This window comes from Trichechus manatus, unplaced genomic scaffold (assembly GCF_000243295.1).
Source record: "Trichechus manatus latirostris isolate Lorelei unplaced genomic scaffold, TriManLat1.0 scaffold00291, whole genome shotgun sequence".
NCBI lineage: Eukaryota > Metazoa > Chordata > Mammalia > Sirenia > Trichechidae > Trichechus > Trichechus manatus.
The window spans coordinates 709653-722230 of NW_004444227.1; the positions used below are offsets into that span (position 1 = coordinate 709653).

The 12578-nt window shown below is 37.3% G+C and overlaps 1 protein-coding gene across 1 annotated transcript in view; it reads left to right on the forward strand.

Annotated features, from left to right (window-relative positions):
* Positions 1-12572, forward strand: part of RAP1GDS1 (Rap1 GTPase-GDP dissociation stimulator 1) — a 155238-nt gene extending 142666 nt beyond the window's left edge. The window contains exons 13-15 of the mRNA XM_023725189.1: positions 596-722; positions 5816-5944; positions 10801-12572. Coding sequence (XP_023580957.1) covers positions 596-722; positions 5816-5944; positions 10801-10928 — 384 coding nt within the window. The 3' untranslated portion in view covers positions 10929-12572. The remainder of the gene's footprint in view (positions 1-595; positions 723-5815; positions 5945-10800) is intronic.
* The last annotated feature ends 6 nt before the right edge of the window (positions 12573-12578 follow it).

The window sequence follows — 12578 nt, forward strand, 5'->3', positions numbered from 1 at the left end:
TGCCTTGGAGAGTCCAAAGCTGTAGGCACCATGAGAAATAGGAGGAGACAGAGTTTGCATTTAAGTTCTGCTCAAGTCCATTTGTGTGTGTGTGTGTGTGTGTGTGTGTGTGTGTGTGTGTGTGTGTTTCAGTTCTCATATTTGCCAGGTCCAACCAAGGGGTAAAAGCTACCAAAACAAACAAAAAAATAAAAATAAATTTACTCATAGCATTTGGAGAACAACTACCTGGTACTGATAGAAAATTTTAAAAGAAGAACATTTTTTATTTCGTATTTTGTTGATCCTGTGGCAAGCCACATTTGGGGCAGTGACATTTTTCTTTGGCTTTGGTAGCTTCTGGGACTCTATTCCTTGCACTGGATATGAACTGCAATGGTCTTTTCCACTTAGGCAATTTAAGTTGTCATCTTTTAATGAATTTATTTAAAGATGAAACCTTTTTCATCTGGGAAGAGAAAACATTTATGGTTAAATGTAATGATTCATACAGGATACTGTCAGAAAACCACCCAACAGTAAATTAGCTGATTATAATGCAGTTTCTTTACATTCAAAATTAAACTTTATAATTCTGTGATATTTATTATTGTAGGATGTAATTAAAACCATTGTACAGAGTGGTGGCATCAAGCATCTAGTTACCATGGCAACTAGTGAACATGTAATAATGCAAAATGAAGCCCTTGTTGCTTTGGCACTAATAGCAGCTTTAGAATTGGGTAAGTACCCCAGTGACAAACTTATTTTCTCCTATTTTTATCTGGATAAAAAGAAGCACAGGAATGAAATAGAAGTCAGACAGAATCTTGATTGGAAGCATTTTGCCAGTATATATCTGCACCTTTACCTGCGTATATGGAAAATCAAACTCCATATAGTTGTTACCACAGCTGTTTCTTTTGGTTGTGCTTTTGGCAACATTTTAAGGGCAGTGCGTTAAGGTTAGTTTAACTTTCAAATATTACCTTAGGTTATAGCCACTTACTTTTAAGACTACATGGAGGTACAGAAAATATTTTCAGTAGGCTTCATGGAGAAATGAAACTGTTAGAGTTCAATAACAAGTATAGCAATCTGTTATTATTCCAGTGACTCAGCCCTTTTCTTCCATCTCAGCTTGCTGTCTCTACTACTGATTGTCTCCTCTAATCTCTCTTTTCCTGTCACCATGGTTCCTGTTGCTTTGTAGCATTGCCTTCACTCTGAATTCTCATCTTTTGTGTTATTCTTTTGTGTATTTTGCATTCAGAACTCCCCAGAAGCAGAGCCTAATTGATTCAGTTAGTTTCTGTCTAACAGAGCATTCCTGTTGGGCAAAATTCTTCATGAGACGTTAGCTCTTAAGCGTCTAGCCTCTGGATGGCAACCCTTGACTCAGAAACCAGTCTCTGAAACAGATGGTTAAGACCTAAGGTCACTTTACACAAAGGGGGACTGTAGACTTGGTGTAGGCGGTGTCCTGTTTGGTTTGAAGCTGTTTCACTAAATACTGTAACTGCTCACCTCTTAATTCCCACTGATGATTTATGTCCATAATTCTCAAACTGGGACAAGCAGACTCATCCTAGGAAGGTAAACATGGTACATCTTCCTCCAGTGTCAGATTTACTCAGATCTGAGGTATGAAAGATGGGAATTTCTGTCTTCTTAAAGAGTTTTACATTTTAAAGTAATTTATAATTTTTAAAAAATCATAGAAATACTGTAAGTAGGATATAAAATTTGCTTGGATATTAAAGATAAAATAGAAGACTTCAAGAACATTTATACTTGCTCACAGTGACTTTGATGTTGTAGTTAGAGATGCTTTGGTGGCACTGGTCTGTATGACTCCTTGGGAGATCGGTTCTAGTCCTAGCCTAGTCTATGGTTTCCATCTCCCACGTGATTTGGGTACATTGTGCAAGTTAATCTAGAAGTCCAGACACCTTTAAGGGGAAGTCTGTGAAAGGGTTCGAATCAGTGAGGACATTTAATACCAATCTGGAAACATGGTCTGATTTTAAATGGCTTAAAGTGATGGATCTATTTCAGAATATTCTTGACTTCCCATCCTGGGATGAATCTGGTTTTGTGCCCTTCATTACTGGTATCTTCCAAACAAGCTGTAATTTCATCATCTTGCAAATAGCTGAGCATTTTGCCTAGGTCACTTTACCATAAAACTATATAAAATGGCAGTGCATCTTTATATCCTTTTTAATATACATCATATTTTGAAAACTGTATTTCTCCAACTTTGTATCCTTACTGGCTGTTTGATTAAGGAGCTGTTATAATTGTTTTCTAGGATAATAGTATAAAATTATCCTACGAATTATAAAAATACATATTATAAAAATACAGTAGTATATTTTTAAGAGTCGTTATCTTTTATGTGTATGTGATAATTATAGAGTAACATGCAATTGTAAAAAATAAGAGAACTCCCTTGTACCCTTTGCTCAGTTTCTCCCAGTGGAACATCTTACAAAGCTATAGTATAATACCACATCCATGATATTGATATGGTCCATCCATCAATCTTACTCAGATTACTCCCAGTTTTACTTGTATTCATTTGTGTGTGTGATAAGTTACATATAGTGTCGTCACCTGTGTTGGTTCATGTGTCTCCCACCACAATCCAGATACTGAAAAGTTCCAACTCCACAAGGATCCCTTGTGCTGCTCTTTTATAACCACACCCACCTCCCTCCCACCCTCATTCTCCACTCTGTCCCTAACCCCTGGCAACTACTGATCTGTTCATCATTACTGAAATTTTGTTTTTTCAAAAATATTATATAAATGGAATCATATAGTATGTAACCTTTTGGGATTGACTTTTTTTGCTCAGCATGATAACCTGGAGAATCATCCAAGTTGTTTTGTGTATTAATAGTTCATTCCTTTTTATGGCTGAGTAGTCTTTTAAGGTTTGTACCACCAGTTGTTTAACTAGTCACTTGTTGAAGGATAGTTGGACTGATTCCAGTTTTGGGCTCCTAAAAATAAAGCTGCTATGAACATTCATGTACAGGTTTTTGCATGAACATAAATTTTCATTTCTCTGGGATAAATGCCCAGAAGTACACTTACTGGTATGTATCACAGTTGAATTTTTTTCTTTTTTTTTTTAAAAAGAAACTGTCTGTTTTCCAGAGTGGCTATACATTTTACATTCCCACCAGAGTGCATGAGTGATCTTTCTCCACATCCTCACCAGCATATGGTGTTGTCACTATTTTTTATTTTAGCCATTTTGAGAGCTGTGTAGTGATAGCTCATTGTGGTTTTAATTTGCATTTCCCTAATGGCTAATGATGTTTAACATCTTTTTATGTGCTTATTTGGTGTCTATATATATTCTTTGGTGAAATGTCTATCATGTCTTTTACCCATTTTCTAATTGGATTTTTTTTTTTTTTACTATTGAGCTTTGAGAGTTTTTTTATATATATTCTAGATACTAGTCATTTGTTGGATATGCAGTTTACAAATATTTTCTCCCAGTCTGTAGATTGTCTTTTCATCCTTTTCACGTGGGCTTTTGTTGTTATTGTTGTTTGCTGTCAAGTTGATTCCGATACACAGTGACCCTATAGGACAGAGTAGAACTACGCCATAGGGTTTCCTAGGCTGTAATCTTTACAGGAGCAGATCACTCAGTCTTTTCTCCAGTGGAGCCACTGGGTGGATTCAGACTGCTATCCTTTTGGTTAGCAGCTGAGTGCTTAACTATGGTGCCGCCAGGGCTTCTTACATGGGCATTTACAGAGCAATTTTTTATTTAAATTTTGATGAGGTCCAGTTTATTATTATTTCCTTTTATGGATTGTGGTTTTGGTGTCAACTCTAAGAATTCTATGCTTAGTCCTAAGTCATAAAGAGATGTTTATGGCCCTCTGCTTTCCTAAAGATTACAGCCTTGGAAACCCGATCGGGCCATTCTCTTCTCTCCTGTAGGGTTGCTATGAATCAGAATTGACTCGACAGCAATGGATTTAGGTCCCAAAGATTTTTGTTTTTTGTTTTTTTTAATTTTACTGTGCTTTAGGTGAAAGTTTATAGCTCAGATTAGTTTCTTATTCAAAAATTTATGCACAGATTGTTTTGTGACATTGGTTGCAATCCCTGCAATGTGTCAGCACTCTCCTGCTTTCCACCCCAGGTTCTCCGTGTGTGTTTGTCCAGTTTTCCTGTCTCTTGCTGCCTTCTTGTCTTTGCTTTTGGGCAGGTGTTGTCCATTTGGTCTCGTATACTTGACTGAACTAAGAAGCATGTTCCTCATGTGTGTTACCATTTGTTTTATAGGCCTGTCTAATCTTTGAAAAGTAGGCTTCGTGAGTGGTTTCATTTCTGAGTTAGGAGAGTGTCCATAGTCTCAGGGATTCCTCCAAGTCTCTGCAGACCTGTAAGTCTGGTCTTCTTTCGTGAATTTGAATTTTGTTCTACATTTTTTCTCCTGCTCTGTCCAGGACCCTCTCTTGTGATCCCTGTCAGAGAGGTCAGTGGTATCTATTTTTTGTTTTTTCTTCAAAAAGGTTTATCATTTTATGTTTCGCATTTAAGCCTGTGATCCATTTTGAGTTAATTTTTGTATAAGGTACGAGGTTTAGGTCAGGATTCTTATTTTTGCCTATGGATGTCTAATTGCTCCATCACCGTTTGTTGAAAAGACGTATCTTTTCTCCACAGAATCAATTTTGCACCTGTGTCAAAAATCATTTGAGCATATTTGTGTGGGTCTTTTTCTGGGTCTTCTGTTCCATTGATCTATGTGTGTATCCCTCTGCCAATACACACTGCCTTGATTAATGTAACTATATAGTAAGCCTTAATATGTTGTGAGGTGCCATAAAGTTGGTCCCCGATTCATGGTGACCCCATGCACAATTGAAACAAAATGCTTTTCGGTCCTCCACTGTCCCCATGATCAGTTGTGGATCGGACTGTGGTGATCCATGCAGTTTTCATTGGCTGGTTTTCAGAAATAAATTGCCAGGCCTTACTTCCTAGTCTGTCTTAGTCTGGAAGCTCCACTGATACCTATTCAGCATCATAGTAATGTGCAAGCCTCCACTGACAGATGGGTGGCAGCTGCACGTGAGGTGTATTGGCTGGGAACTGAACGCGGGTCTCCCACATGGAAGACGAGAATTCTACCACTGAACCACCATTGCTCGCACAAGCTTTACTATAGGGTAGAGTAATTCCTTCCACTTTCTTCTTCTTTGTCAAGATTGTTTTAGTTATTTTAGGGCCTGTGCCTTTCCATATAAGTTTTAGAACAAGCTTGTCTGTGTCTACAGAAAACTGCTGGAATTTTGATAGGAATTGTATTAAGAGTCCTTATATTTTAAAGATACATACTTATGTTTATGGATGAAATGACCTGATTTATAGGATTTTCTCCTAAATTATTTGGGATGGATGAGAATGAGTGGATGAGAGTAGAGATGGATTAAAGAACATTGGCCATAATAATTCTTGAAGATGGTGATAGGTACATAGGGTATCACTTATACCATCTTTTCTGTTTTTGTGTATGTTTAATGCTTTCCATAATAAATTTTAATTGCCTCATATTAAAAGCACTGTTGTAATGTTGAATATTAAGCCCAAACTCCTGAAATGTCTGCTGATATCTAGTTCTACTGTTTTCACAAGGTCTGAATTTAATAGTATATATCTAAGTCATTGTTGTTTTCAGTCCCTTTTGGAAAGTTTTCACATGGTCACTTTTTAGAAAAGGAGCAGTGTTTAGCTAGATTGTACCAGGTTCACACACGTTGATTATAACTTATACTTCATTTGTTTCTTATTCCAGGCACTGCTGAGAAAGATCTAGAAAGTGCTAAACTTGTACAGATTTTACACAGACTGCTAGCAGATGAGAGAAGTGCTCCTGAAATCAAATATAATTCCATGGTCCTGATCTGTGCTGTCATGGGATCTGGTAAGTATTTTCCATCAACATACGGTTGACATTAAACATAGAATAATATAGTGAACCCTGGGAGAGCTGGAACTCGACGGTACTGCCTTGTTTTTCTGGGTCTCATAAGTTTTCCGCCTTTGACAGGGTGCAGTCTTACCACTTTTCTGTCATAGTAAATGGTGGCTTTGGGTTTTGAGTGCATTAGAAGTTAGTTAATGGAAAATAGAGAATTACTTTTACACTGAAAATATTCACAGAAGATTCTTACTATGATTATAAAGAACAAGTTCTGGTTTTGTATGTATGATATTAACTAAAGAATTTGTTCTAGAAATCATTGGCATATCTCGGTATATGTTTCATGGACACTTGAATGTGTATTCTGCTGTTGTTGGGTGTAGTGTTCTGTAAATTTCGATTGGATCCTGTTGGTTGGTGGTGGTGTTCTTCTGTATCCTTTCTGGGTTATCTGATTAGTTGTTATCAACTGTTGAGAGAGGGGTGTTGAAGTCTCCAACTATAATTGTGGATTTATCTATTTCTCCTTTCAGTTCGAGCAGTTTTTGATTCACATATTTTGCAGCTCTGTTTTTAGGTGCATATACATTTAGGATTGCTGTGCCGCCTTGGTGGATCAACCCTTTTATCATTATGTAATGTCCCTCTCTGTCCTGCTAATTTTCTTTGCTCTGAAATCGACTATATCTGATATTAATATAGCCACTCCTGCTTTATTGTGGTAAATGTTTGTGTGATAGATCTTTTCTATTCTTTCACTTTTAACCTACAATATCATTATATTTGAAGAGTGAGTCTTTTGTAAACAGCATATAGTTGGGTCATGTTTTTTAATCCTCTCTGTCAGTCTCTCTTAATTGGCGTATTTATACCATTTATGTTTAATGTCATGCTTGATGTGTTATGGCTTAAATCTGCAATTTCATTTTTTGTTTTCTGTACTTTGTTTTTTTTCTGTTTTCTTTTTCTTGATTTCCTATGAGTTGCTTGGACATTTTTTAGAGTTCTATTTTGATATATCCATTTGTTCCATTTCCATTTATTTATAGTGTTCTAGAGTGCTCCTTTTATAGTTTTTCTAGTGGTTGCTTTAGGTATTACATTATACATGCATACTATCACAGTCTATTGGTGTCGTCATTTTACCAGTTCAAGTGAACTATAGAAACCTTACTCTTTTTCACTCCCCTTTCCTTGCCTCATTTGTAATATGTCTTAATTTTTTCCTCTGCATACATTTAGAATCACATCAGATATTGTTCTAATTTTTGTTACAACCACCAAATATAATTCAGAAAAGTCAAAAGGAAAATCTATTGTATTTACCCACATTTTTGCTTACTGTGTTCTTTCTTCCTGATGTTCAAGCTTCCTTTTTTTTTTTTAATCAATTCCTTTCCATTTAGAGAACTTCCTTAAGCCATTTTTTTAGGGTAGGTCTGCTAGCAACAAATTTCTCTTTTCCTTCATGTAGGACTGTTATGATTTCCCTTTTATTCCTGAGAAAAGTATTTTTCCTTGGTGTAGCATTCTGAGCTGACAGTTCTTTTCTCTCAGCACTTGAAAAATGTTGTGCCATTTCTTTGTGGCCTCTACAGTTTCTTATGAGAAATTAATGTGTCATTTTTCTCACTGCTTTCAAGATTGTTTTTGTCTTTAGCTTTAAGAAGTTTGACTGTGATATCTGTTGGTATGGGTTTTTTTTTTGGTGTGGTTTTTCTTTTTTGTTTTTGTTTTTTTCATTCAGCTTAGATCTTTGTGTTTCTTGATATGACAGATGATTTTTCTACTAAAACCTGGGTGTTTTGGATATTACATTATGAGACTCTGGATCTCATTTAAACCTGTTTTAGCTGACTTTCTCTGACATCTAGGCAAAGGAAAAGTAGGCTGGGAGTGCTACGTCATTACTACCAAGAGGGAGTAGAAGTTAGGTTCCCCACTCCACCTCTGTGGATACCTGAGGTGGGGGGTTTCTTGTTATTGCTGGGTGGGGGTGGGGATTCTGGCTCCCCACTAGGCCTCCACTGATACCTTCCTGGCTGGGAAGGGTAGAAGTACCTCATTACTGCTCCCTCATATGCCTCTACTGACACCATAGTGATGGGGGGAAGCCTCATTACTACAGACTGGGCATGGAAATACAGTCCCCCCATATGATCTTTACTGACACTGTGAGTGTAAGGGCCTCCTTACTCCCTGGCTGATGAAGGTCCTCGCTCCCTTCTCCGCCTTCTCTGACGCTCACACACTGGGAGGGATTGGAGTACCTTATAACAGCCTGGCAAGGGTGGAAGTCTAGTCTCCCCACTTGGCCTTCCTGGCGTGGTTGTGGGTGGAGTCACTGCTGGAATAGTATGGTTATTGTCTGAAAGTTTTCTCTGTTTTAGAAAACTGGTGCTTTGGCTAGAGAAAAAAGGCTTATGTTGGAGCTTTATTCTTTGCACCCTTATGTTGGAGCTTTATTCTTCACACCCTTTGGCATTTCCATGCTGCCAGCTTTTTCAGTCCAAATTTTGGATATATGAGGCAAAAAGAAAGCCCAGAGTATTCACCACCATGTCATTCCTCAGGTCCCAACGTCGCTAGCCAGTTTGCCTTCTTTTCTCCACCTTTCAGAGTCTTCTTATATTTGTTGTTTATGTAGTGTTAAATACATACAAGGGTTTTTAGTTGTACTTAGCAGGAAGAATAGGGAAAATATGTCTACCCCATCTTCCGAATTATTGGCATATCGTTAGTTCATACAATTCATGTATCATCATTACCCAGATCTTCCTTGTAAGGATATCTGGTCCTCTCAGCCAAGGCCAGACAGACACTCAAGAATGCTGAAGGGGCTTGTGCAGGGAGACACTGATGGATTCAGTATTCACAGTCACAGCCAACCTCAGCTAGACCCCCAGTCTCTCTCCTTCAGTAGTCTACCTTCACCTTCTGGATGGTGAATGCTGTGAAGGAACAGCATGGATATCATCACAGTTTCCTGGCAAGTAGTGAATGCTGCTCTTAAGATAACCACATTCGTTAGAGCGCCTTTGGTAAAGAAAATGTTTCCAAGCCCAAATTTAAGAATTATGGTTACTGTGCAGCCAACTCAGACAACAACCAACCTAGATTAGAATGGCCCAGAAAAAGTTTTTTAAAAAAGGGAGCGAAGGAGAGAGAGTGAGAAGAAAGGAAGAGAGGGAGGAAGTGAAGGCAGGAAAGAAAGGTTAGATTACTTGATAGTTTGACCATACCAAGAGTTTTATATTTCTATCATGTGATTTGGGGGAAGTTAATAGATATGTAGAAAATAAAGCAGACCAATAAAAAAATAATTACTTCAGAAAAATTAATACTTCTGGAAAGAAAATATAATAATAGTATACTATGTGGTTCAGCTGAGAACACAGTTCATAGTCTTAATGTATACACTAAATAGTTAATTAAAATTATGATACAATTGAAAAAATAGGAAAAGAGGTTGGGGATGGTGTACAAATAAATTTTCATCTTCCATAGACATTAGTAGATAATAACTGAAATTGAAAAACAAGTAATAGCATATTATTATTATTAGAGTAGATTGGGACAGAGATCCGCTATTGTTCTCTATAAATCTTAATAGTTTTCAACTACATTCATGTATTATTTTGATTAAATAAAAATTAAATTGAAAAACATATGCTTTAACCAGTGACATTCCCCTTATAATTGGTATGGGGCTGACCCCTAAACCGTGCTAAAGGATTTGTCACCAAGCTAAGGTGATGTTGTGAGGGGTGGGAGATGGGGTAAGCTAGGGCACTCACACATAAACAATGGCCTAAAGTATACCCTGTTGCTTCAGGAGCTTTCAGTATTAGTGTAGCTGCTGTCTTAGAAGACATGAAAGTCCAATTTTGATATTCAAGTTTCCTTTCAGGAAACAGTAACTGATAAAATTCTCTCTTATAATTAGACCCAGCCTGTACCTTTGGGCAACCAGCAAAAATACATAAGCCCAAGCTGTATTTGCTGCTAACTGAATATACTTTTGGTTAAAAATTAGTTCATATGTTAAAAAAGGAAAGAATGAGGATAATGCAAAGTATAAATGTCCAAGTTAAATAATCAGGAAATGCAGAGCACATGGTCAAGGTAGGCACTCTTGCCGCTTAGGTGATGTTGCTATAAAAGGAATGAAAGAATAGTTACATCATAGACTTTAGAAAAAGACATTAAATCCCTTAAGAATTGGTCCTAGTTTTATAACTCAGTCTTATAAAAATAAACACGTCAGTTTGGGGATTATAGATTGAATTGAATTTACTGGACCTGAATCCTCCCCTGTAGCAGTTCTCAGAGTCTCAACAGGAGTTCTTTACTTTCCTTTAATTGAGGTTAAATGGAGCAGGAAACAGGAGGAGAGGAAACCTAAAAGGGACCCAGTGTCACAAATTTGTTGAAAGGATGTGAAGTGTAAACTTTTCATTTGCCACAAAATTAATTTGAATAGATCTTAGATTTTTCTATAAGTGATTGGACTTCATATTTGAACTGGTTATAGGCTTAAAACTGAACCTTGAGATCACACAACAAGCTGTGTTTAAGTATAACTCATTACCCTAATCAACCTTAGACTGCAGAACTTGACATCTGATTTATCTTTATATAAATATGGCAAGTAAAGGTTCTTTTATTTTTATTATTATTATTATTATACACCCCTAAAAAAGACATTGTTAGGCTGCTGCTGCGTCTTTTTCCAGAATCGCCCCTGATTTTATAACTCGGTCTCACAAAATAAACATTTGGGTCTGTGTTTTAGATAGATTGTACAGTAAAATTAGAATCAACGGGAGCATATCTGTCTTATTTTTGTCTTCCAGAATCTCTACACAAGGAAGTACAGGATTTGGCCTTTCTAGATGTTATATCCAAACTTCGCAGTCATGAGAACAAAAGTGTTGCCCAGCAGGCCTCTCTCACAGAGCAGAGACTTACTGTGGAAAGCTGAGACCTGCCCCTCCCTGATACATGGCATCATCCCATCTCTGATTTCCCCTTTGTTCTCCATCCAGCTGCCTCTTCCGCTTCATTCTCTACTGTAGCACTTTGTGCATGCGTGAAATGTTCCAATACCAATTGAAGAACTGCTGTAGGTACCTGCCCAATAAGATTTCTAAACCCATAGTTAATGTGAACATGACAAGTCTCCATCCATAACTGTTCTCTTCCTGTTGCTTGAGCTACATTAAGTAGAATGTGCATGTTGTAGTCCTACAATGATATAAACTTGGTACTACATAATTACTTGCTTCTCACACTAGGTAAACTGCATAATTATGTACTGATAAATTAGAAACAAAACAGAGTGCAGCAGGATCTGTCTAGCTTATTAAAGATGGAATTGAATAGTAAAAATAGCTCCATTTTTGGTGCTTGGGAAGCACAATGACCAAAAAACTGTATGGCTGCTCATTCATGAATCTTACCTACTAATGTCAAACCCATGGTACCTAGAGTTAAATAAAATTCTAATGCTCTCACTATTTACCCTATGGTTTCTCCTTTTTCCTAACTATGCAGGATATTGAAACTGCCACAAACTTGTCAAGACTTTCTGAGGCTTTTGATTCCATATTTAATTGGCTGTCATCAGTAGCTTGATGTTGAAAACATTTGTAGTTTTCAGTGTGGAACTAAGGGGTTGAAGAACCCCTGTAAGATAAGTGCACCTTGTTTTTTTAGATTCTGATACATGTGCATTTTCACCTCGGAACTTCTTCTGTCAGTTAATTAGCATTGTCCCACACTTGTCTTTAAAAGTCACTTGGCACTTGTTTTCAACTGAGGAAATTGAGTATAGTTCATTGGAGAATGGATTTATTGCTGTTTTTCATCATTCAGCTTGAAAGCAAGAAATTTTATCTTTCATAGTCCTTTTAAATCTTACATTAATACTAGCAGAACATAGGAGAGATTAATAAATAAATAAATAAAATAAATTAAAAAATAAATTTGTGTAGACTAAAGAAAGGAAGGCAGGTTATAAAAGCCATAGTAGCCAGTCCAGTTCATTCTGCAGATGACCCCTTACCAAACAGGTGTTAGAGTTCACACCTCCACTTTCCCACTGAGAACTGCAGAAGGTCTGAAAGGCTATGAGAGAGTGACAGCCAAGACTCAAGAGATGAAGAATACCCCCTTGATGAAATATAGTGTGTTCTTCACTGCCACTACTACCACCAGATGAGTTTTTAGAGCTTTGAAATGCAATCTTTGTAAATTAATCAGAACATCCCTCTGATACCCTTGCCTTCTCCCCTTGCCCAAATCTGCCAAGTACTGGCTTAAAGGCAAGATGGCCTCCAGTATGGAAGGACTGCAGAACAGAGAATTGGCTGCCAAGGAGGTAACAGAAGCTCCTTCTTCTCCAGTATGAGGTGCTGCACATCTCTGTGGGGTGATCTAAGTTGGACTTTTGTCTCTAAGACAGCTATAATTCAAGAAAGTTAAACTCCAGTGGAGGTAAAGAACCTTTTGACTGACTGTTCACCTTGATGTCCAAAAAGGGACTATTATGAGTGCTTACGCTACACTTACTGTAAGAATGCTCTTGTTTATCATCTTCTCCTGGGCTGGATAGTGGACTATATTTTATTAG